General features: G+C 46.2%; 1 protein-coding gene across 8 annotated transcripts in view; it reads right to left on the bottom strand.

The window, feature by feature from the left end:
- The window catches only part of LOC116956577 (uncharacterized), a 153,412-nt gene that overhangs the window by 108,530 nt on the left and 17,572 nt on the right, over positions 1 to 27,310 (bottom strand). For 4 of the 8 annotated variants that reach the window (XM_076054381.1, XM_076054383.1, XM_076054382.1 and 1 more), the window contains exons 1-2: positions 23,051 to 23,528; positions 2,486 to 3,429 (exon numbers count right to left, since the gene is read on the bottom strand). In XM_076054381.1, coding sequence (XP_075910496.1) covers positions 2,486 to 3,429; positions 23,051 to 23,514 — 1,408 coding nt within the window. In that variant the 5' untranslated portion in view covers positions 23,515 to 23,528. Of the gene's footprint in view, positions 1 to 2,485; positions 3,430 to 23,050; positions 23,529 to 27,310 lie in introns of those variants that run through there. The other 4 variants (XM_076054384.1, XM_076054386.1, XM_076054385.1 and 1 more) reach the window with 2 other exon arrangements.

Genomic DNA, 27,310 nt, shown 5'->3' with positions numbered 1-27,310 from the left:
GGTGGACAGGGAAAGCCCTGGAGATCCAGCAGCTGGCAGACGCCGGCTAAACCAGAGGCTTCTTCAATGCCACAAAGGCAGAATATGGACCCAGTTACCGTGGCCGAAACCCCTTTCACTCAAAAGATAGACAAAATCTGCTTAAGGATGATGAAGCAATAAAATCCCGGTGGAGCCAACACTTCGACAAACTCCTCAACCGAAGGTACAACCGTTGCGATGGAGGTCATCGACCGAATCCCTCAGCTACCCATAAAAGAGGACATGGAAGAACCGCCCAGCATGCAGGAGGTACAAGATGCCATCGGGAAGATAAGACATAACAAGGCCGCTGGTCCTGGTGGGGTTCCAGCAGACATTTTTTAAAGGAAGGCAGGTCGGAGCTCTTACAGTACCCATGTGCATGTCCTGCTCCTGAAGATCTGGCAGAAGCAGGAAATCCCCAGAGAACTCAGAGATGCCCCATGACTGTCTTTGAAAAGGGGGACAACAAGGCAGATTGTAGAAACTACAGCGGCATCTCCCTCATGTCCACCACTGAGAAGATACTTACCCACATACTGGCTCACCGACTCCTACCCTGTTAAAATAAATCCTTCCAGAATCACTGTGTGTGGCTTTCGCCCATCCAGAGGCACAACAGACATGAGTTCAACAGTACGACAATTTCAAGATAAATGCCGGGAACCAAAGCAACCACTTTACGCGGCCTTTATAGACCCTTACAAAAAGCCTTCGACTCTGTGAACCATCACGCCCTCCCCAACTGATTCTATAAAAAAATAATTGGCGGCCCTGACGATTTCACGAGGGTACTGGGACTGCTGGATGACGTGTCAGCAACAGTGCTCAGTAACAGTGGTGCAGAAACTGAACCCTTCAAGGTGGAAACCGGGGGGGTTAAATAGGGCTGAATCATTGTAGTCCACCATTTTTACAATCTTCAGTGTTACTATTCTTCACCGCGCAGGCCTAAATCTGCCTCTGGGAGTCCAAATCCTTTACAGAACAGACAGTAGCGCCCTTCAACTTTAACAGATTCAAGACAAAGAACAAAGTCTCCACCACTCCCATGCAGGTGACAATGCCATCACTGCCCACTCGGAAGAATACCTGCAGAATTGCATCCTGGATGCCTTCACAAAAGCATACAAAGCTCCTGGGTATGGCTGACACCTAACAAGACAACACCGAGCCCCGGCAACACACGCTGACAATAACCACCCTCGAAAATGTGGATCACTATCCCTACCTTGGCGGTCATCTCTCCTCCAAAGCCGAATTATCGACGCAGAAAAACTCCAAGCGACAGTGGAGCCTTTGCCAGACTGAGGAAAACAGTTCAGTAAAACCTTGGATTGCGAGCAATAATTCGTTCCGGTAACGTGTTTGTAATCCAAAGCGCTCGCATATCAGTTGTGATCACGTGACGCTCGGCAGTACAAAGCGTGTCTACACGTGAACTACTGCTCGTATTGCTAAGACCCTCGCTCGTTTATCAAATTAAAATGTATTTACCAATTTTTGCTCGTCTTGCAAAACACCCGCAGACCAGGTTACTCGCAATCCAAGGTTATACTTTGTATTTGAAGGTCACGACATCCAGGTCCAAAACGGAGCTTCTCGTCTACAAAGCCGCAGCTCTTCCCACCCTACCGAATGGGGCCGAAAAATCCTGGACCGCGTACGTTGGGGGCACCACCTTAAAGCCCTGGAGCAGCACCAACAAAGATGCCTCTGCAAAAAATCGCGAGGATCAGTTGGGCAGACGGGCGCACCCAACACCAATGTCCTTGAGGAGGCAAACATTAACGGCATCGCCACTACCATCAGCTCAGATGGACTGGCCACGTTGCTAGGAAGCCCAGCTGCCTGTACTCCCGGCTAAACGCAGGACAGCCGGGGGCCCCCCAGAACACAGACGGTGCGTTACAAGGACAACATCAGGATCAACCTCAATAAGTGGTCACCGTCAACCACCGCCAACTCGGGAGGAAATTATGCAGGACAGAACCACGTGGAGGAAGACCGTCCCCACGAGGGGGAGCGGTCGCGCGCTCTACGAAAACGATCTTCGCCGTGTCGCGGAAGAGGCAACAACGCAAGGAGAGGCTCGCCACCAAGAAGGCCCCCAATCATCATCCACCACAACCATCACTGCACCCCCCCCTTGCCCATACTGCAGCAGAATCTGCGGCTCTCGGATCGACATTTTCAGCCATTTGAAGATCCACAAACAAGTCCCACCAGTAGGAGAATCACTCGACCCCGAGTGACCGTCGCCGATGATGATGATACACCTTATGAGACATTTTTTTGCGAACACAAGGGGCCCCCGGGACTGGACAATTCACGCTGAACGCATTTTTTAGTTGAGCGATGTTGGCAAACATCGCTCCACATGGACAACCGACTCAACAACAGCAGCAGCAACAGCAATAACAACAGCATCAACGGCAACAACAACAACAGCGGCTTCCCTCACCTTGCAGCGAGCGCCTTCCCTTGTCCCGGGCTCCGTCCGGCTCAGCCTCTCCACCAACTCCTCGTCCGTCCTGTCCCTTTGTCGAGCCACCTCTCAACTCCACTCCCGGCTCTCCGCTTTCTACCCCGCCTCCTCCTCCTCCTCCTCCTCCACCGTGTCTTTGTCCCTTTGTCATCTCTCCCCTCTTCTCTCTGTTTTCTCCACCTCGTCGTCCCCTGGTCAGCTCCTCCTCCATCTCCCCCGTCGCATCTTTCCTGGACTCTCCTCCTACTCCCTTTCGCAACTCGTCCCTCGAGTTCCCTCTCACACCCCCTCCTGCTCCCTTCGTCGTCTCTCCAATCTCGATGGGGCTACCTCCTCCACCTCCTCCATCTCCCCCCGCTGCCTTCACCGTCTCTCCCGTCCCTCCTCCACCGCCTCCTCCTCCTCCTCCTCCTCCTCGTGCCCTCCCCATCTCTCTCGCGTTCCTCGGATCGCCTCCTCCCTTGCCGTCTCCGTGGGGCGGCAGCAGCAGCGAGCGCACATCGCTGACCCGCAGCTCCCCGAAGGGGTCCCTCGGGGACGGAGGAGCTGGAGCAGGCGGGGGTTCCCTGAGCCGCCGGGCGGAAGCGGCACCCCCGGCGTCGTTACCCCACCCGTCCTCGCTCAGCCCCTCCATGGCGGACGAGCCAAGCGCGGAGACCCACACCCGGGGCGGGGACGCGGAGTCCCGGCGGGAGGCAGAGTTGCGATCGGGGTTGCGGGAGCGGCGATCGGGACTGCAGGAGCTCGAGTTGCGGTCGGGGTCGAGGAGTTGCGATCGGGGTTGCTGGAGTTGCGATCGGGGTTGCAGGAGTTGCGATCGGGGTTGCAGGAGTTGCGATCGGGGTTGCAGGAGTTGCGATCGGGGTTGCAGGAGTTGCGATCGGTCTGCAGTAGTTGCGATCGATGGTGTGGGAGAAAACCTGGCACAAGTCACGGAGCCATCGCAGTCAACATTTGTACGTTTTTGGTTGAACTTGGTGTCTTTGTGGCTATCGATGGGCGTCTGTGTGTCAGTGTATGGGTCTCTAGGTGAGTCTATGGGTCTGTGCGACTCTATGGGTCTCTGTGCGAGTCTATGGGTCTCTGTGCGACTCTATGGGTCTCTGTGCGACTCTATGGGTCTCTGTGCGAGTCTATGGGTCTCTCTGAGTCTATGGGTCTCTGTGCGACTCTATGGGTCTCTGTGCGAGTCTATGGGTCTCTTTGCGAGTCTATGGCTCTCTGTGTGAGTCTACGGGTCTCTGTGTGAGTCTATGGGTCTCTGTGTGAATCTATGGGTCTCTGTGCGAGTCTATGGGTCTCTGTGCGAGTCTATGGGTCTCTGTGTGAGTCTATGGGTCTCTGTGTGAGTCTATGGGTCTCTGTGTGAGTCTATGGGTCTCTGTGCGAGTCTATGGGTCTCTGTGTGAGTCTATGGCTCTCTGTGTGAGTCTATGGGTCTCTGTGCGAGTCTACGGGTCTCTGTGCGAGTCTATGGGTCTCTGTGCGAGTCTATGGGTCTCTGTGCGAGTCTATGGGTCTCTGTGCGAGTCTATGGGCTCTGTGCGAGTCTATGGGCTCTGTGCGAGTCTATGGGTCTCTGTGCGAGTCTATGGGTCTCTGTGCGAGTCTATGGGTCTCTGTGCGAGTATATGGGTCTCTGTGAGTCTATGGCTCTCTGCGCGAGTCTATGTATGTACCCATGCATGATTGAACTTCTTTCCACCGTACGCAGCCAACCGCGCTAATTGTAGGTGCAAGGAATCTGCATTAACCACGTACTTTTGGTGAACATGCAAAGAAACATGCTCTGATAATATATATATACACATTATGTTTGGTGTTGGAACATCTGAACATTCTCCCGTTTTATTGCCAGAATGGGTAAAACATCTTCTTGTCTTTAGTACTTTAATGCTTGCAAACAGGTCCCTTGCTAAGGAATCATCAGGTCTGCACTGACTACACATCATCAAACTTGATTTGGAGCTTTCGTGACTGCAGGAATTACCCTTTGGCTCTTCCGGTAAAGTCACGTAGCAAGAGAACATAATAAATGAAACAACAGCGCACGACATAGCAATAGGTTTTACCCTTTTTAACTGGCACAAAAACTGACAACCTTTATTCAAGGCATCATGTTTGCAATAACCACAACACAAGCAGTCAAAATGCAAACAAAAAGAGACAACTCTGATAATAATATGCACTGTCCTTGAATTTTATTGGTCCACACCCGAGACGGCTTTTCTTAGAGCCTAGTCTCCACTGGTGTTGGACCAGAAGACGCCAAAAGGCGTACAACTCAAAAACAGCGCACTATCAGAGTATTGAGGGCTCGGGGTGAGCATTTACATTATGAGACCTCCTTTGCCAGTAACAAGATATAGAAATAGGTTTTACCCTTTTTAACTGGCACTTTTGTTTGCATTTTGACTGCTTGTGTTGTGGTTATTGCAAACATGATGCCTTGAATAAAGGTGTCAGTTTTTGTGCCAGTTTAAAAAGATAAAACCTATGACTATATCTTATTACTAGCAAAGGAGGTCTCATAATGTAAACAGCATACGACGTTTCGATTGCAACACGAGCAATCATCATCAGGTACAACGAACCAAAGAGTAATTCCTGCAGTCATGAAGGCTCAAAATCAAGTTTTAACCACCTCTACCGGGAGAGTCTTAAGTTTGTGTTTCCTCTCTCTGTGTCTCTGTGTTGTCTCTCTCTCTGCTTGTGTGTCTGTCTTTGTGTCTCCGTGTCTCGTCTCTCTCTCAAATTTCACACTTAACTTCTAATTTAAGGAATCTTTGGAAGAACGTAATCAACCAGGCCATGCGTCAATTGTGTGTTGACCGACTCTCGTTGTTGCATTGCATTATATTTACACATTTTACTAAGTTTGTTTGATTTAGTGTGGTTTCTCTCTCTCTCTCTCTGTCTCCCCTCGTTTTGTTGCTCTTATTTCCAGCAGTTACAAAGGCTCCAGGTCTCTCATTGACATGCTAATTTCTCTACCCCCCTCTCTGTCTATTTAAGGCCTCGACACAGAGGCGTTGTTTCTCTGTGTGCCTATGTGTGTGTGTGTGTCTCTGTGTGTCTATGTCTGTCTCTCTGTGTGTCTCCGTGTGTGTCTCTCTCTGCTTGTGTCTCTCTGTGTGTTTCCAGTTCTGTGTGTCTGTGTTATCACTCTGTGTGTCTATGTTGTGTGTCTCTCTCTGTGTTATCTCTGTATCTGTGTTGTGTCTCTCTCTGTGTGTCTCTGTGCTATCTCTCTCTGTGTGTCTATATGTGTGTCTCTCTGTGTGTCTCTGTGTTATCTTTCTCTGTGTGTCTATATGTGTGTCTCTCTCTGTGTTATCTCTCTCTGTGTCTATGTGTGTGTGTCTCTCTGTGTCTCTGTGTGTCTCTCTGCTTGTGCGTCTCTCTGTGTGTCTCCGGTTCTCTGTGTCTGTGTTATCGCTCTCTGTGTGTCTAAGTTGTGTGTCACTCTGTGTCTCTGTGTTATCTCTGTGTATCTGTGTCTCTCTCTGTGTGTCTCTGTGTTATTTCTCTGTATCTATGTGTGTGTCTCTCTCTCTGTGTCTCTGTGTTATCTCTCTCTGTGTGTCTATGTGTGTGTGTCTCTCTGCTTGTGTGTCTCTCTGTGTGTCTCCGGTTCTGTGTGTCTGTGTTCTCGCTCTCTGTGTGTCTATGTTGTGTGTCTCTCTCTGTGTGTCTCTGTGTTATCTCTCTCTGTGTGTCTATGTGTGCGTGTCTCTCTCTGTGTGTCTCTCTCTGTGTGTCTCTGTGTTATATCTCTCTGTGTGCGTCTCTCTCTGCTTATGTGTCTCTCTATGTGTCTCCGGTTCTGTGTTTTGTCTCTCTCTCAAATTTAGCAATCTTTGGAAGAACATTAATCAACCAGGTAGGGTGTTGACTGTTATGTTAGCCGACTGTGTTGTACTGCATTACATTTCTAAGTTTACTAGGTTTGTTTCCTCTTTCATTTGTACCTGATGATGATTGCTTGTGTTGCAATCGAAACGTCGTATGCTATTATGTAATTAATTTTGTTCTCTTTCTATGTCACTTTACCGAAAGAACCAGAGAGCATACACATCATCATCATTGCTTGCGATAAAAACATGCGAGCGGACGTGATCTAATAATAATAATGTACCCGCTGTCTTCGAAAACGATTGGCCTAGTCTCTGCACCACCGGTGTTAGACGAGAGACCAACGTTAAAAGGCGTTCTCTCGTCCCGAACATCTTAACACACATTCTTGGTTCTTTGGGTAAAGTCACGTAGAAGGAAAACAATAAAATAATATTTTTATTATAAAGTCACGTAGAAGGGAAACAATGAAATATTTTTTTATTATTTTATTGTTTCCCTTCTACGTGACTTTACCGAAAGAACCAAGAATATGAATCCCTGCAGTTACGAAAGCTTTAAATCAAAATCTTAACACACCTCCTGTGTGATTGCCAGAAAAAGTTCATCATATTCTTATTTTTGATTAATGCCCCCTCATCCCCCCATCTCCTCTCCCCACCTAGAAGCAGAACTGGGATCTACATCACCTCTGCGCAGAAACAGTCCCACGTTTAGTACCCAAAACTCTTAAACTATTTATACTTTTTTTACCAGGTGAGTCCCCCACTGACCTGCTAAATAAAAGCTCTTCATTACACGCTTTTTATTAACTCACTCTGCTGTTGTTGTCGTTGTTGTATCCTCAAATCTTGTAACTCAATGTTAACCCACTTCCCAATGTGGTATCGACTGCAAACTTGTTATACTTATGTCACACTGATAACAATACTATAATATATCATTACAAATAGATATTTTAAAAAATTATTTTTTACACGTTATGTTTCGGCTTGGGTCTAATTGTCCACGCTCAACTGACGTTGGCTGTAATTGACCACGGTCCCCTTACGTTATGGCAAGTTTCGGGGCCACTTCCTGGAGTCGTGGAGTTCTGCCATTGCTCGTACCGTACATTTCATAAAAGCGTGTTTAAAAAAAAAAAATTAAAAAATATTACTCATTCATAAGCAAGCCGGCTATCACAAATGATAGCTCAACGAAGTGGCTTATCATCACGTGCAAATTTATAGCAGGAGCCAAATACTCTAAACGCATAGAGACAAATAGAGACCCATTAGAGATATACAACGACCCAGAGACCCACACTCATAGATACCCACAGAGATCCACGGAGATCCAAAACAGCTCTAAACGCATGTCGCTGAAAAAAAATATCAGTGGGCCTGGAGAACAATCCACGCGACCACGGGGAGAAAGTTATGAAAAATATACAGCAGGCGTCAGGGGTCATGATCGAACCCACGAACTCCTCTATACCAGGCAAGGCAGTTAGCATCACCTCTGAGCCACAATGGCACCCCCCCCCCCCCCCCCCCGAGGCTTCCGTCAAGAATTTGTGCTCCCTGCTGGAAAGCAGAGACCCAAGGACCTGCTCCAACAACACAACCACACCGGGCAGCCCACAGCTTGCAAAAGGACCCCTCGCTAGAGAGTTTTTAGACTCTTTAGACCAGGGGTGGGGAGACTTTTTTTTCTGCCGAGGGCCATTTGGATATTAATGACATCATTCGCGGGCCATACAAAATGATCAACTTAAAAATTAGCCCCGTTATATTTGGTCAAACGTTGAATTAGCTCGCCCCTAATGCCATGAGCTGGAACTGCTTCTCTTTGGCGAGGCGTGGTGATGATGTTAGCCGGCTACTGACGATGTTGCCGCTACTCGCGACTGATTCTCCAGGTTTGCTCTCCTAGATGTGTTGAATTTCGAGTCCCGCCTGCGGTTGCCTTGGCAGGGCCAGGACCAAATGAATTCCGCGGGCCTCATACGGCCCGCGGGCCGGACTTTCCCACCCCTCTGCTTTAGGCTCTTGAGCGACCAAACGTCACCAATACAATGATTGAGACCATGTTGGAAGGTCCCTGGACTCCACACACATGCCACACACTCCACACACACACCACTCACACGACAACAAGCGCCATTATCCACTAAGTGGCGGTGACGTCACCACGGCGCTTGTGCCAGGCTATGTGCACTTTAAGGTCACGTGAAGTGTGGCAGGTCTTGGGGCAGACACAGGTGCCATAGGTCAACTGATTGTGATGACTGGCCGATGCACCACCTATGCCCCTTACTGTGCCAAATTGCTGTTTTAGCCGCCCAGCGCTCCACTCGTTGTTGCGAGCGTCGCTCCTCTGCTCCCCATTGTTGTTGGAGGGCAACTGCCTCCAACTGCCAAGTAGTGTCCTTCACGAGCCTCCTCCACAGAGGCCGATCTTGACGCTGATCTTGACACCGCTGGTACCAGTCATCGGCAAGTCCACTTCGCTCCACATTCTCTCACACGACATCACTCCATCTCTTCTCCAATCCGTGTCATGCCCATTTAGCTATTGGCTGAACAAAAGCTATTTCGGCATGCGGTGGCTAGGCATATGGGCGACATGAACAGGCCAACGCAGCTTTTCCTGCCGGAGTAGCTCACCGATGGGACTGTGTCCACATCTTTCAAAAATTTGTGAGCTCCTCACACAATCCAGCCAGGTTAAACTCAGGATGGATCGTAGGCAGGCCAGCCAAAAGGATTCCAAACGGCGAAGATGTTCCATTAGGGGGGTCCACGTTTCGCAAGCGTAGAGAAGTGGAGGGAATGACCGTGGCCGAGAAGACCCGAAGCTTAGTGCGGAGCGACAGACCAGGTAGCTTCCACACAGCGTTACGCAACCGATGAAAAGATATTGCCGCTCGACTGATTCGGAGTGAGACCTCTTCTGCCAAACCGGAGCCGGTCATGAGCACACTGCCCAGGTATGGAGGGAAACTCTCCACTCTCTCCACAACTGCCCGATCGCCCCGAGCTCCCAATGTCCTGACAGTGGCATTGTCCTTGTGCTGCTCGCCTCTTGGCGCGCTCTGGTCTAACGCTGTTTGAGACGAGGCTCTAAAGAAAGCTGTCTCTGGTGTGGACCAATCAGTTTCAAGGACAATGCCATCATCATCATCATCATCTACTATCAGAGCGTGCTCTTTGATTCTTTCGGAAAAGTCACGTAGATAAGAAAAACAACGAAATAAAATAAAAGCACGACGTTTCGATCGCAGCACACAATAGCAGTCGTCGTCAGGTGAAAAAATACGGCAGGCGGACTGCTGAGGCAGGAAGAAATGTAGCGAGAGAGGGCTCCTGCAGCCAAGGGTTACACAGTTAAAACCTCGGGATTGCGAGCAATAATTCGTTTCCGGAAACGTGCATTGTAATCCAAAGCGCTCGTACATCAAAGCGCTCGTTATATCGGTTGTGATCACGTGACGCTCGGCAGTACAAAGCGTGTCTACACGTGCTCTGCTGCTCGTATTGCAAGACCCTAGCTCGTTTATCAACTTAATATTTATTTTAAAAAAAATATTTTGCTCGTCTTGCAAAACACTCGCAGACCAAGTTACTCGCAATCCAAGGTGTTTTACTGTATTTGTTTGAGATTATTTTGTTATTTTTCTTCTGCCTACGCGACTTTACCGAAACGCCCGAAGAGTGTGAATGCCTGCAGTCACCAAAGCTTCAAGTCAAGAGTCTACCAGAGCATGTTGTTTCTTTTGCATGTTCACCGCAAGTATATGTAGGTTAATGCAGACGTGATGCCTTGCAAAAGATCTCAGTTTGGTGTTTTAACATCTTAACACGACTGTTTCATTGTGGCCATAAAGGGTAAAACCCATTATTATATTTGGATACTGGCAAGGAATGTCCCCATGATGGATGCAACACGGTTCGGTGATCGGCACCAAAAACAATGTAGCTACTACGTCGATAAAACCACGCCATCACCCGACACAGCCAACTAGTAAGGGTTGTCACGTAAACAGAACGTGGCCAATTCGTCACCACAGAGGCGGAGCCAGGGGGGGTGACATTCTGCGTGTGAGTGTACGACACTCGGTCTGGCGGACTCCGTGCAACTGCATTGTCAGAGCGTGTCCGCCAACCGATGGTCGTATGGTTCAACAGCCTGACTCTCTCTAAATCATTCTTGAGATTAACATTTGTTGAATGTCACCCCGGCCTGGAATCCTGGCTCCGCCCCTGTGTCACCAGTACAGTACTAGTGTATTATGTAGTGTATAGTGCAGTATATAGTGTAGTATACTAGTATAGCACTAGTGTGTAGTGTAGTGTATAGTGTAGTATACTAGTACAGCACTAGTGTGTAGTGTAATGTATAGTGTAGTATACTAGTACAGCACTAGTGTATAGTGTATAGTGAAGTATATAGTGTAGTATACTAGTACAGCACTAGTGTGTAGTGTAGTGTATAGTGTAGTATACTAGTACAGCACTAGTGTGTAGTGTAATGTATAGTGTAGTATGCTAGTATAGCACGAGTGTATAGTGTAGTGTATAGTGTAGTATACTAGTACAGCACTAGTGTATAGTGTAGTGTATAGTGTAGTATGCTAGTATAGCACTAGTGTATAGTGTATAGTGTAGTATACTAGTACAGCACTAGTATGTAGTGTAGTGTATAGTGTAGTATACTAGTACAGCACTAGTGTATACTGCAGTATACTAGTGCAGCACGAGTGCATGGTGTAGTGTATATTGTAGTGTATAGTGTAGTATACTAGTACAGCACTAGTGTATATTGTAGTGTATAGTGTAGTATACTAGTATAGCACTAGTGTATAGTGTAGGGTATAGTATAGTATACTAGTACAGCACTAGTGTATAGTGTAGTGTATAGTGTAGTGTACTAGTACAGCACTAGTGTATAGTGTGGTGTATAGTGTAGTGTATAGTGTAGTGTATAGTGCAGTGTATAGTGTAGTATACTAGTACAGCACTAGTGTGTAGTGTATAGTGTAGTATACTAGTACAGCACTAGTGTATACTGTAGTGTATAGTGTAGTGTACTCGTACACCACTAGTGTGTAGTGTAGTGTATAGTGTAGTATACTCGTACAGCACTAGTGTATAGTGTTGTTTATAGTGTAGTATACTAGTACAACACTAGTGTGTAGTGTATAGTGTAGTATACTAGTACAACACTAGTGTGTAGTGTAGTGTATAGTGTAGTATACTAATACAGCACTAGTGTATAGCGTAGTGTATATTGCAGTGTATAGTGTAGTATACTAGTGTAGCACTAGTGTATAGTGTAGTGTATAGCGTAGTGTACAGTGTAGTGTATAGTGTAGTATACTGGTACAGCACTAGTGTAGTGTATATTGTAGTGTATAGTGTAGTATACTAGTACAGCACTAGTGCATAGCGTAGTGTATATTGCAGTGTATAGTGTAGTATGCTAGTATAGCACTAGTGTATAGTGTAGAGTATAAGTGTATAGCGTAGTGTATAGCGTAGTGTACAGTGTAGTGTATAGTGTAGTATACTAGTACAGCACTAGTGTAGTGTATATTGTAGTGTATAGTGTAGTGTACTAGTACAGCACTAGTGTATAGTGTAGTGTATAGTGTAGTGTATAGTGTAGTGTATAGTGTAGTGTGTAGTGTAGTGCGTAGTGTAGTGTATAGTCTAGTGTATAGTGTAGTGTACTAGTACAGCACACCGGTTGTGTGTTTGAGAGCCAAGCCACAACATTCACAATCTGAGCGCGACGTTTCGCCAGTGATTGCAACCAGCATCATCAGGCGACAGCCAGATTTGTGGAGAAGTCCACCAGATTCGCTCCTTACATGGAGGTGTGCGTTGTTGAATTAAAGAAGTGGTTCAACTATCCTCCGACTCCTCTTCCTATGTAAGAGAGGGCGCGGACGAGCCAGTTGCACCCGAAACGTCGTGATTTATTTTTTATATATACTTGCGGTGAACATGCAAAAGAAACAACACGCTCTGATAGAATCTTGACTTGAAGCTTTCGTGACTGCAGGAATTCACACTCTTTGGGTGTTTCGGTGAAGTCACGAAGAGAGAGGAGAAAAATAATAAAATTATCTCAAACAAATACAGTAAAACACCTTGGGATTGCGAGTAACTTGGTCTGCGAGTGTTTTGCAAGATGAGCACATTTTTTTTTAAAATAAATATTAAGTTGATAAACGAGCTAGGGTCTTGCAATACGAGCAGCAGAGCACGTGTAGACACGCTTTGTACTGCCGAGCGTCACGTGATCACAACTGATATAACGAGCGCTTTGATGTACGAGCGCTTTGGATTACAATGCACGTTTCCGGACACGAATTAATTTCTCGCAATCCCGAGGTTTTAACTGTGTAACCCTTGGCTGCAGGAGCCCTCTCTCGCTACATTTCTTCCTGCCTCAGCAGTCCGCCTGCTGTATTTTTTCACCTGGCGACGACTGCTATTGTGTGCTGCGATCGGAACGTCGTGCTTTTATTTTAATTGTTATTTGTTCTACCTACTAACTGCGTGGGGACTTTACCGAAAGAACCAAAGAGTATGGATTCCTGCAGTCACGAAAGCTTCAAATCAAAACGTAAAACTATTTTTATTTATTTATTGACCAGCTAGAGACCCATTGAGCTATATTTGCTCTTTATCAGAAGTTACCTGCCCGCAAATGATAGCTCAACGAAGTGGGCCTTTAATCATCATCATCATCATCGTGTTGTGTAAATTTAAAGCAGCCCAAACGCTCTAAACGCGTGACATCGATTCTAAATGTGGAGGGGAAAACCAGCGGACCCGGAGAAAAATCCACGCGACCACCACGGGGAGAGAGAGAGACACAGACTCCAAATATAAAGCAGGCGCCACAGGGCCGGGATCGAACACACGACCCCCTGCACACCAGGCGAGGTAGTTAACATCTCACCACCATGCACACACTTAGGAAAATTAAAATACTGCACGACATATAAATAAACTAATCACCCCTGTGATGCAGATTCTTAGACACTGGAGTGGTAAGTCAAGAATACAAATTATAATCTGTATCTATACTGTAGGAAGAATCCGAAGAGCTATAAAGCTTTTTGTTCACAGACGTGTCCAGTAGGGGCACGGCATAAGAACGTTACAACAAACACGATAGTACAGTGTGCGGCTAAATGCGGTAACTTTCTGTCTATAAGGGATATTTACTTTTTTTTAATCCGTCTGTGTGTGTTTATTTATGCCAATTTCACAGAGCAACCAGCACATTTAAAGCGCTAAACACACACAACATGTCGTGCGAGAACGCGCAAAAAATAAGCAATTTTAAACAATAAAAGTCACGATTCTAGATTTGAAGCTTTCGTGACTGCGAGGATCCATACTCTTTGGTTCTATTGGGTAAAGTCACGTAGGTAAAAATAAAATAACAAAAAAATCACGACGTTTCGGCCACAACCCAAGTGGCCTTCATCAGGTGAAGGGACCGGACTGTCACTTGTGTTGTGGCCGAAACGTCGTGATTTTTTGTTATTTTATTTTTACCTACGTCACTTTACCGAATAGAACCAAAGAGTATAAAAGTCACGATCATTTAGTTGACCATTCGCAGTCTTTGAAAAGTCTGTGCACCCCTGAAGCGTCCGGATAATCGACGATCTCCTGCATAATCCATGAACTACAATCGACGACCCAATGTGTAATCGATGCCCTATAGACCTATACAATCAATATTACACTGTACAACCGATCCATTGTTCAATCGACGATAATCCTCTGTCGAATGAGAAAACTGTTCCACTTTGGTTTGAACTGCCCGTGGCTGGGTGATGGAATTTCACTGCAACTCCTGGAATGCGAGCCTCATTGTGCGGAGCCATCATACCACACAAGGACAAAGATCCCCCATGTAGCCTCTAGCAGGCTGTTGGGTGGGGGGGGGCAAGTGCTGTTAGTAGCAAGTAGCACACACAAAGACAAAGATCCTCCATGTGGCCTTTAACAGACTGTTGGGAGCAAGTGCGGTTATGGCAAGCACCATGCCCGGCCACCTTTGTGTCCCCAAGTGGCGACGTTTTACTACGCACGCTACACTATGCATGTATGCACGTTGAACCTCTTTCGCACCGTACGAAGCCAACCACGCTAATCGGAGGGGCGGTGGAAGTATAACAAACTATGGGTCTCTGTGCGAGTCTACGGGTTTATGTGCGAGTCTGTGGGGTCTGTGTGAGTCTATGGGCCTCTGTAGAAGTCTACAATCAAAATACTCCGAACTGATGCTCCTGCTGCTGTGGAGTGGCTCATGCAGCCAGCCATGGCTGCAGGGTTTGGTGGTACATGTTGTGTATGTCGTTTATTGTGAAATTTCGGTCACCGTTCCTATGATCACTGTTACATTGCTTTTATGGCTTTATTTTGGTGATTTCGAAAACGTTTGCTGTTTTCGCCTGGGTTTTTCTGTTTGCGCAAAGTCACTTTAAGATTCTAGATTTGAAGCTTTCGTGATTGCAAGGATCCATACTCCTTGGTTCTATTCAGTAAAGTCACGTAGGAAAAAAATAAAACAACAAAATTCACGACGTTTCGGCCACAACACAAAAGCAGAACAGCTGAGGTGCACCGCTCTGTCCTCTGTTGCATTATAACTATGCTATAAACTGGACGACTATACAATACATGCTTGACAGTCTTCTCTCAAGCTCTGTCTCCTGGACAGACCTGTTTCTTCACCTGATGAAGGCCACTTGTGTTTGTGGCCGAAACGTCGTGATTTTTGTTGTTTTATTTTTTTTACCTACGCCACTTTAAGATGTTTTCTTGTTCACGTTTTGAGTTTTTGGTTTGTTGCGGTTGCACCCGATTCAAGAGCCGAATTGCTCACAGGGCTCTACCGAATAAATGAAACTGAAAAAAAAAGTAAGTACGTGTGCATGTCTTCTTGGTTCTTTCGGTAAAGTCACGTAGAATGGAAATAAAATAATAAAAATAAAACGTAAAAATAAAATTCTCACGACGTTTCGGCCACAACACAAGCAGCCTTCTTCAGGTGAAGAAACAGGTCTGTCCAGAAGACAGCGCTTGAGTGAACACTGCCAAGCCTGTATTGTATAGTAGTCCAGTTTATAGCATAGTTATACTGGTAGGAACGAAGTTGTAAACTGAGTGTACCAGCCTGCAATAGATTAATGTGTCCGTCCGTCCGTCCCCTTTCAATACTTTAACGAAGTGAAATCTCGTGCTGTTGGGTGTAAAATCAGCAATAGACAGCGCAGAGACTTGTCCTACCAGCCCACCCTGCAGGGACCTGTTAATGCAACACAGGACAGAGCGGCACACCTTGGCTGTTCTGCTTTTTTTCTGTGCCCAGCCGCCACCCTCCTCCGCTCCAGAGGTGGTGCTGGGTAACATGCTAATTGATGTTAACTCCGCCCACACAGCTGAAAAGACGCGGTCCAGGCTTGGCAGTGTTCACTCAAGCGCCGTCTTCTGGACCGACCCGTTTCTTCACCTGAAGAAGGGCTACTTGTGTTGTGGCCGAAACGTCGTGATAATTTTATTTTATTACCTTTTATTTTCATTATTTTATTTCCGTTCTACGTGGTGGTGACTTTACCGAAAGAACCAAGAAGATGAATCCCCGCAGTCACGAAAGCTTTAAATCGAAATTTATGTGCGTATGGTTGAACTTCTTTCGCAGCCAACCGTGCAAGATGGGTTGGAGTGGGGGTCGTGTCGCACGGTGTGTGTTGCTGCATGGGTCAGATCAGCTCAATAACAATGGTAGGAGGCTGCTGTACTTCTGTGCAGCCCATTGGCGCATCCACACAACATCGTGGATGCACGCAGGGTCCAAGCAAGAACATCTGCTGGACTACATAGTGACGGACCAGCGGATTCGAGCCCATGTCCTTGACACCAGGACCTACCGTGGAGCTGATCTGCCCCACTGACCATCATCTTGTCATCTGTAAGATGGCGCCTGCCATTCTTCCACTCCGGTGGTGGGTGTCCATCTAGGACATTCAAACTCACATTTGCCCGGTCTCAGCTAGCTGATGAAAGTTGCAAGTGAGAATTTCATCATTGCCTGCAGCTGGGGTTGACATCGTCCCCCACTCCTCCTGATGCTGAGTGGTCCCACGCTTTAAGAAGGTGGACCACATCGACTTTAACAACTACAGGGGCATCTTCCCTCCTCAGTGTGCCGGGAAAGGTCCTAGGAAGGATTATTGCCAGGCACGCTGAGGAGAGGCTTGCGGAGCCCCAATGTGGTTCGTAACGATTCCCGAACTGGGGTCACCGGTGACGATTTTCTGAACCAGCCCTGGGCCTCCCTTGGTCGACTCAGCCTCAAATGAGTACCTGGTGTGTTGTGTGAAATCATCGCCACCGGGGAGACAAAGGCGGCCGGGCGTGGTGCTGACCACCCACCTCCTCGTGCCGGCCTTCATTAGGTGCTGCTACTCGCTAACATTTACAGATTTTAATTCTGATTCTGTACCTATCACTCCAAAGTCGAAGGCTCTGCATCATGGCGATGATGCGTAAATATATATATACACAGGGTGCTTGAACAAATGTTAACACTGAAATGGGACTATTGTTTTTAATGGAAAAATAACGGATAATACACTTTATAACATGATAACAAATGTAACGTTAATAACTTCAAAAAGTCAAGGGAGTCTCCACGTGTTCACAATCGTTGTCAACACGTGGCCTGGAATCTTCTCCAGGTGGTCTACAGAGCCCGGAGGCGACAGCACATTTCTCCAGGTGGTGTTGTTGAAAATTCTCAGAAGTGTTAAAAAAAAACACGCACACATTTAAGCACCGTATGTAACGTACAGTATTTTCAGTGTCTAATTATGTTTGCTTGTAGTGTATAATGTAGTGCATATCGTAGTGTATAATGTAGTGTATATTATAGTGTACATTGTAGTGTATAATGTAGTGTATATTGTAGTGTATAATGTAGTGTATATTGTAAGTGTATATTGTAGTGTATAATGTAATATATAATGTAGTGTATATTGTAGTGTATAATGTAGTGTATAATGTAGTGTATATTGCAGTGATTAATGTAGTGTATAATGTAGTGTATATTGTAGTGTATAATGTAGTGTATATTGTAGTGTACAATGTAGTGTATATTGTAGTGTATAATGTAGTGTATATTATAGTGTACATTGTAGTGTATAATGCAGTGTATATTGCAGTGTATAATGTAGTGTATATTGTAGTGTATATTGTAGTGTATAATGTAGTGTATATTGTAGTGTATATTGTAGTGTATAATGTAGTGTATATTGTAGTGTATATTGTAGTGTGTAATGTAGTGTATAATGTAGTGTATATTGTAGTGTATATTGTAGTGTATAATGTAGTGTATAATGTAGTGTATAATGTAGTGTATATTATAGTGTAAATTGTAGTGTATAATGCAGTGTATATTGTAGTGTATAATGTAGTGTATATTATAGTGTAAATTGTAGTGTATAATGTAGTGTATATTGTAGTGTATATTGCAGTGTATAATGTAGTGTATATTGTAGTGTATAATGTAGTGTATATTGTAGTGTGCAATGTAGTGTATAATGTAGTGTATATTGTAGTGTGCAATGTAGTGTATAATGTAGTGTATAATGTAGTGTATATTGCAGTGATGAATGTAGTGTATATTGTAGTGTATAATGTAGTGTATATTGTGGTGATTAATGCAGTGTATATTGTAGTGTATAACGTAGTGTCTATTGTAGTGCATAATGTAGTGTATATAAATTTTGAACACTGAAATCAAGCGTAGTAGCTACTATGTTTTTGGTGCCGATGACCGGGCTGGGTTGCATCCCTTAAAGCGGTTTTGTCCATTTCACCGCCTGATAAATTTGACAATGATCGGTAAAGTGACGTAGGTAAAAAATACAAATCTAATCGCGACGTTAAGGCCGCCAAACAAGCGACCGTCATCAGGTACTGTGGTTGTCGCACCTGATGATGGACGCTTGTGTTTCGCCCGAAACGTCACGTGAATTCATTCATTTTATTTTCTACCCACGTCACTTCACCGAAAGAACCAAAGAGTATGGATCCCTGTAGTGACGAAAACTTCAAATCTAGATTACAATTATCGACGATGATGATGATCATCATCATCAACTATATACTCGAGAATATGAGACACTACAGGAGTTAGTACCGTAGCATATACCATTCCCTCGCTTAGCGTAGTAAGTAGTAGGATGCGTTCCTGAACAGCGCCCGTGTTAAAAATATTTTCCCGAACCCCGCCACGAAGCGGTAATAATGACGATAATAACGTTTCGCGAGATACGACGTGGGTATCGCCGTGACTACTGCTGATAGCACAGTACCTACTACTGTGCCCTGTTGGATAATACGGCTCTCGTGGGTGGGTGAGTGAGTGGGTGAGTGGGTGGGTGGATGAGTGAGTGGGTGGGTGGTTGAGTTGGTGGGTGGGTGAGTGGATGAGTGAGTGGGTGGGTGAGTGAGTGAGTGGGTGGGTGGGTGAGTGAGTGGGTTGGTGGATGAGTGAGTGGGTGGGTGAGTGAGTGAGTGGGTGGGTGAGTGGGTGGGTGGGTGGGTGGGTGAGTGGGTGGGTGGGTGGGTGAGTGAGTGGGTGGGTGGGTGAGTGAGTGGGTGGGTGGGTGGGTGAGTGAGTGAGTGGGTGGGTGGGTGAGTGAGTGGGTGGGTGGGTGGGTGAGTGGGTGGGTGGGTGGGTGAGTGGGTGGGTCGGAGAGTGAGTGGGTGAGTGAGTGGGTGAGTGAGTGGGTGGGTGAGTGAGTGGGTGGGTGAGTGGGTGGGTGAGTGGGTGGGTGAGTGGGTGGGTGAGTGGGTGGGTGGGTGGGTGAGTGAGTGAGTGGGTGAGTGGGTGAGTGACTGGGTGAGGGAGTGGATGAGTGAGTGGGTGGGTGAGTGGGTGGGTGAGTGAGTGGGTGGGTGAGTGGGTGAGTAGGTGAATGGCTGGGTGGGTGGGTGAATGAGTGGGTGGGTGAGTGGGTGGGTGGGTGAGTGGGTGAGTGGGTGGGTGGGTGAATGGCTGGGTGGGTGAGTGGGTGGGTGAGTGGGTGGGTGAATGAGTGGGTGGGTAAGTGGGTGAGTGAGTGGGTGAATGGCTGGGTGGGTGGATGGCTGGGTGGGTGAGTGGGTGGCTGGGTGGGTGAGTGAGTGGGTGAGTGGGTGAGTGACTGGATGGGTGAGTAAGTGACTGGATGGGTGAGTGACTGGGTGAGTGACTGGATGGGTGAGTGAGTGACTGGATTGGTGAGTGACTGGGTGAGTGACTAGATGGGTGAGTGAGTGACTGGGTGAATGACTGGGTGGGTGACTGGGTGAGTGACTGGGTGAGTGACTGGGTGAGTGACTGGGTGAGTGACTGGGTGGGTGAGTGAGTGACTGGGTGAGTGACTGGGTGAGTGAGTGACTGGATGAGTGAGTGACTGGGTGATTGACTGGGTGGGTGACTGGGTGAGTGACTGGGTGGGTGAGTGACTGGGTGAGTGACTGGGTGGGTGACTGGGTGAGTGACTGGGTGGGTGAGTGGGCCCTACGCACAGTGCCTACTACTGAGGCCGATTGGATAATTTGGCCCCGGATGCCAGCGCGCACCGGTGACGGTGAAGTGGGGTAACGTGTGGGTAACTCTTCACCCCTATTCAAACGTCTGGTCAGGATGGAAGAGTAGGCCAATTCCCTCTGGGTTGGGGGGAAATCCTCTCTGTAGAGCTACAGCAGTGCCAGCAAAGGCACTTGCAGGGCTTCAGCCCCTTGCAGTAACTCTGCCTTAACAACTAAACAATAAACTATTACTCACTATTTGTATTTGGATTTAAAGCTTTCGTGACTGCAGGGATTCATATTCTTGGTTCTTACGGTAAAGTCACCATCACGTAGAAGGGAAACAAAAAAATAATAAAAATATTAAACAATAAAATCCTCACGACGTTTCGACTGCAACACAAGAAGCAATCATCATCAGGTGTGAAAACCACAGCAAGAACATTTGAAAAAAGTGGCGTTTTTTTTAACGTTAGCACCACGGATAGCGATTTGACAGTCATTCAGATGGACGAGTCCATATATGTTCGGAAAAGAGGAGGGGGGAGACGAAAAATAATGGATGCGGTCTGAAAGCCACCTTAAGCGTGATCAATCAATTAAGACCCGAAATGGTTTATCAAATCCTTCCAATGATTGCTAAGCCAGAATCCATCTTCTCGGTTGAAATTGTCTCTGTGTTTGTACATGTGGAGCGAATCTCTCAAGGGAGCCAGATGGCTTGCAAAGAACCTCCGTCTTGGAAAAGTCAATGTCATGTGAGCCTACTGAATTATAACAGTGATCTGCCACGGCCGAGGTGTTGGTCTTACCGTGTTTCAGGTCTGCTTTGTGTTCACGAATGCGGTCCGAGACATATCGTTTGGTTTCTCCAATGTAATTACTACCACAGAAGCAACTTAGTGTCCCTTCTACGTGATTTTACAGAAAGAACCAAGAATATAACTACTTGTACTTCACCAGGTAAGGTCCCCACTGAGATGCACTGTAGCTCATTGTCCAGAAGTGACCTGGCAATCACGAATGAAAGCTCAACTGAGCGACCTAACATTATCATCATCACGGGGACATTTATAGCAGCAGCAAAATACATGGATACTCATTGAGATACATAGAGACCCATTGAGATACACAGACACCAGAGAGATACACAGAGACTCGTAGAGATACACAGAGACCCATACAGATACATAGAAACCCATAGAGATACACAGAGACCCATAGAGATACATAGAAACCCATAGAGATACACAGAGACCCATAGAGATACATAGAGACCCACAGAGATATACAGAGACCCAGAGATACATAGAGACCAATAGAGATACATAGAGACTCATTGAGATACATAGAGACCCATAGAGATACATAGAGACCCATAGAGATAGAGACCCATAGAGATGCATAGAGACACACAAAGACCCATAGAGATACACAGAGATACACAGAGACCCATAGAGATACACAGAGACGCATAGAGATACATAGAGACTCGTAGAGATACAAAAAGAGACCCATAGAGATACAAAGAGACCCATAGAGATACATAGAGATACATAGAGATACATAGAGACCCAGAGAAATACATAGAGACCCATAGAGATACAAAGAGACCCATAGAGATGCATAGAGACCCATAGAGATACATAGAGACTCGTAGAGATACAAAGAGACCCATAGAGATACATAGAGACCCATAGCGATACATAGAGACCCATAGAGATACATAGAGACTCGTTGAGATACAGAGACCCATAGAGATACAGAGACTCGTAGAGATACATAGAGACCCATAGAGATACACAGAGACCCGTAGAGATACATAGAGACGCGTAGAGATACATAGAGACCCATAGAGATACACAGAGACCCATAGAGATACATAGAGACCTATAGAGATACATAGGGACCCATAGAGATACATAGAGACCCATAGAGATACATAGAGACCCAGAGATACATAGAGACCCATAGAGATACATAGAGACCCATAGAGATACAAAGAGACCCGTAGAGATACATAGAAACTCGTAGAAATACAGAGATACATAGAGACCCGTAGAGATACATTAAGACCCATAGAGATACATAGAGACCCATACAGATACATAGATACCCATAGAGATACACAGAGACCCATAGAGATACACAGAGACCCATAGCGATACACAGAGACCCATAGAGATACATAGAAACCCATGGAGATACATAGAGACTCGTAGATATACATAGAGACCCATAGAGATACATAGAGACCCATAGATACATATACATAGAAACCCATGGAGATGCATAGAGATCCATAGAGATACACAGACCCATAGAGATACATAGAGACCCATAGAGATACATAGAGACCCATACAGATACATAGACCCATAGAGATACATAGAGATACACAGAGACCCATAGAGATACATACAGACCCATAAAGATACATAGAGACCCATAGAGATACACAGAGACCCATAGAGATACATAGAGACCCATATAGATATATAGAGACTCACAGAGATACATAGAGACCCATAGAGATACATAGAGATAAATAGAAACCCAAAGAGATACATAGAGACCCATAGAGATATACAGAGACTCACAGAGATACATAGAGACCCATAGAGATAGAGACTCGTAGAGATACATAGAGACCCATAAAGATACATAGAGATAAATAGAAACCCATGGAGATACATAGAGACCCATAGAGATACACAGAGACCCAGAGATACACAGAGACCCATAGAGATACATAGAGACCCATAGAGATACACAGAGATCCATGAAGATACATAGAGACCCGTAGAGACACACAGTGCTACCTCGGCATGTCGTTAATTCCTTCCAGCAGGGAGGACTTACACCGAAAGTGACGTCTACCAAACGAATTCTTCCCACAAGAAATAATGGGAAAGGAAATAATCCGTTCCAGAGTGTAATAAATAATATTTTAACTGGCATATTAAACATTAATGTGGCTGTATAACATAACTTAGACACTACTTAGCACTAAAATGCACACAGACATTAAAATGCATAAATACATTAAAATAAATTGAAATAAAAATTCAATGTAACGTCACGTTACCTTGCTGAGAGGAGTTGATATCCAGTCCTCCTCTTAAAATTATCAAACCAGCCATGGCTGGCTTTAAACGCTTCACTAAAATCTTCACTCGTTCCTGGCACGTCTTTTAAAAGATGAGCGTGCAACACTTTCGCCTTCTCGCAAATTACCGCCTCTGAAACACGATCGCCGGCTAACTGTCTTTCGTCCAACCACACCGCCAACAACTTTTCCACTTGCTCCAATGTCCCCGATCTTTGTTTCGATATAAACTTCACCCCCTTTGCGACGTCAGCCGATTTGATGGCTTCCTTATTTTTCACGATCGTCGAAATTGTCGATCTCGCCATGCGGTATCCCGCGGCGAGATCAGTCACGCGCACGCCGCTTTCATACTTTACTACGATCTCTTTCTTCATGTCAACCGTGACCCTAACCATTCTCTTTGCGGCTTGGCTTTTCGCGCGAACCTTCTTAGGCCCCATCCTTGAATGAATTCGCATGGGGGGGTGGGGGGGTGGGGGGTGGGAGAATCGCGTTCAAACGACGAAACAAAACACGTGGAAATTCGCGGAGGGTTACACACGGTAAGAAGGGTCGCGCGTGCACGCTCTGAACGAGATCTACTGTACAGGCAGACTGAGGAGCGGCGGCGGCTTTGTCTCAGTCGTGAACGGGGTCTAAGCGGGGACGCGGTGACTCATCCCGACCCAGACAAGTTCCAGCAAGCGCCTCGTATCCCTAGCAAGACGTATCCCAAGCAAGACGTATCCCAAGCAAGACGTATCCCAAGCAAGACGTATCACAAGCAAGACGTATCCCAAGCAAGACGTATCCCAAACAAGACGTCTTATCCCTAGCAAGACGTATTATCCCTAGCAAGACGTATTATCCCTAGCAAGACGTATCCCTAGCAAGACGTATCCCTAGCAAGACGTATCCCTAGCAAGACGTATCCCTAGCAAGAAGTATCCCTAGCAAGACGTATCCCTAGCAAGACGTATCCCAAGCAAGACGTATCCCTAGCAAGACGTATCCCTAGCAAGACGTATCCCTAGCAAGACGTATCCCTAGCAAGACGTATCCCTAGCAAGACGTATCCCTAGCAAGACGTATCCCTAGCAAGACGTATCCCTAGCAAGACGTATCCCAAGAAAGACGTATCCCTAGCAAGACGTATCCCAAGCAAAACGTACCCCTAGCAAGACGTATCCCTAGCAAGACGTATCTCAAGCAAGACGTATCCCTAGCAAGACGTATCCCAAGCAAGACGTATCCCTAGCAAGACGTACCCCTAGCAAGACGTATCCCTAGCAAGACGTATCCCTAGCAAGACGTATCCCTAGCAAGACGTATCCCTAGCAAGACATATCCCTAGCAAGACGTATCCCTAGCAAGACGTATCTCAAGCAAGACGTATCCCTAGCAAGACGTATCTCTAGCAAGACGTATCCCAAGCAAGACGTATCCCAAACAAGACGTATCCCTAGCAAGGCGTATCCCTAGCAAGGCGTATCCCTAGCAAGACGTATCACTAGCAAGACGTATCCCTAGCAAGACGTATCCCTAGCAAGACATACCTCAAGCAAGACGTATCTCAAGCAAGACGTATCCCTAGCAAGGCGTCGTATCCCCAAGATATTTTTTTCTCGCCAAAACATGACGTGTTACCAAATCCGACGTATTCCAAAGCGGTCGTATACCGAGGTATGACTGTATACCCATAGAGATACATAGAGACCCGTAGAGACACATAGACATACATAGAGACCCATAGAGACCCATAAAGACTCGTAGAGATACATAGAGACTCGTAGAGATATATACCCATAGAGATACATAGAGACCCGTAGAGACAGACATATATAGAGACCCATAGAGAATCGTAGAGATACATAGAGACTCGTAGAGATATATACCCATAGAGATACATAGAGACCCGTAGAGATACATAGAGACTCGTAAAGATACATAGAGACCTGTATAGATACATAGAGACCCATAGAGATACATAGACTCGTAGAGATGCAGAGACGCATAGAGATACATAGAGACTCATAGAGATACATAGAGACCCATTTAGATACATAGAGACCCATTTAGATACATAGAGACCAGAGAGATACATAGAGACCTGTAGAGATAAAGAGACCAATAGAGATACATAGAGACCAATAGAGATACATAGAGACCAACAGAGATACATAGAGACCCATAGAGATACATTTTTTCAGTTTAATTTATTAGGTATAGCCCTGTGAGCCATTCGGCTCTTGAATCGGGTGCAACCGCAACAAACAAAAACCAAAAACATGAACAAGAAAAACATCTTAAAGTGACTATGTGCGACCGTGCAAAACAGAAAAATCCAGGAAAAAAACTGCAAAGTCTTACATTACAGCAAAAGCACCGTGCACCAACGCTGTGTGCGAAAAATCCCAGTGGGATGCAAGTCAGACAACAACAACCACAACCACAAGAGAACTTAGAATAAAGCCATCAGTTTAACTCCGTACCACATCAAACATGGTCAAACCAAAAAAAGTTTTCGACATCACCAAAATAAAGCCATAAAGGCAATGTAACAGTGATCATAGGAAATGTGACCGAAATTTCACAATAAACGACATAAACAACATGTACCACCAAACCCTGCAGCCATAGCTGGCTGCATAGAGATACATAGAGACCCATAGAGATACACAGAGAGATGCGTAGATACAGAGACGCATATAGATACATACAGATGCACAGAGACCCATAGAGATACATAGATACCCATAGAGACCCATAGAGATACATAGATACCCATAGAGACACAGAGATACATAGATACCCATAGAGAAACATAGATACCCATAGAGATGCATAGAGACCCATAGAGACACATAGAGACCCATAGAGATACATAGAGACACAGAGACACATAGAGACCCATAGAGACACATAGAGACCCATTGAGATACAGAGACCCATAGAGACCCAGAGATACATAGAGACCCATAGAAATCAATAAAAACGCATGGAAACACCCACAGAGATACTTAACGATACATAGTGAACCCATAGACGTCAACTATTACGTTAACTATTTTTTTATTTTACCACGTAAGGCCCCACTGAGCTGATGTAGCTTTTTATTTTTTTCAGAAACGAGCTGGCCATCACAAAATGCTAGCGGCTCAACTAGCTGTACTGCCCGGCTTCGCCCGGGACTTGGATCCACCACGCGCGGCCGCCTTTGTCTCCCCAGTGGCGATGTTCACACACCACAGCAGTTACTCGTTTTGAGGCCGAGTCGACCTAGGGGAGGCCCAGGACCGGTTAAAATAATCGTCGCCGGTGGTGGCCGTGAGCGGGAATCGAACTCGGGTCGCCGGGTTCGTAGCGCGGCGTAGCGCTAACCGCTACACTACAATGCGTTACGCTTCCACACACACACAGATACACACAGACAACGCTAACCACTACACTACAATGCGTTACGCTTCCACACACACAGATACACACACACAGAAATACACAGACACACACACAGACATGCACACAAACACACACACAGACACACACACAGATACAACAACAACAACCGCCATTCGCCACTAAGTGGCGGTGACGTCACCACGACGCTTGTGCCAGGCTATGTGCACCCACACACAGATACACACAGACACACACACATACACAAACACACACACGGACACACACACAGACACACACACAGACACACACACAGACACACACACAGACACACACACACACAGATACACACAGACACAACGCTAACCACTACACTACAACGCGTTACGCTTCCACGTGTGCGGGTCACGTAACATAATTGACGTCACAGCTCACTTGCCGTGCAAAAAAATATATATGCATTAAATCGAAATATATCTGCATTATTGAGCTCCCCCCCCCCTATAAAAACACAAAAGTGTATTTGTATAATTGTTGCATGGTGTACAGTCTGGAAAGTACCCACATGCCAAATTTCAAGTTTGTTGCATGTCGGCAAGTACGCTAAACATTTGGAACAGACACACACACACAATCACAACCTTGCCTTTCATATATATGGAGACAACAACAGCTATCATCGACATCGTCACCACCACGGTGACATTTACAGCCGCAGCAGAGGCAGGCAGACAACTCGAAACGCGTGACCCGGAGAGAAATCCACGCGACCACCATGGAGCGGAGCGAGACGCAAACTCTCAATAATGTTCAGCAGCAGGCATCGCCAGCGTCGGGCTGTGGATAATCGCGAACTCCCCG

Source organism: Petromyzon marinus, chromosome 66 (genome assembly GCF_048934315.1).
Source record: "Petromyzon marinus isolate PM22_M1 ecotype Great Lakes invasive population chromosome 66, UKy_Petmar_22M1.pri1.0, whole genome shotgun sequence".
Classification (NCBI taxonomy): Eukaryota; Metazoa; Chordata; class Hyperoartia; order Petromyzontiformes; family Petromyzontidae; genus Petromyzon; species Petromyzon marinus.
The sequence above is the reverse complement of the archived record's forward strand: the minus strand, read 5'-3'. Positions and strand labels throughout refer to the sequence as shown.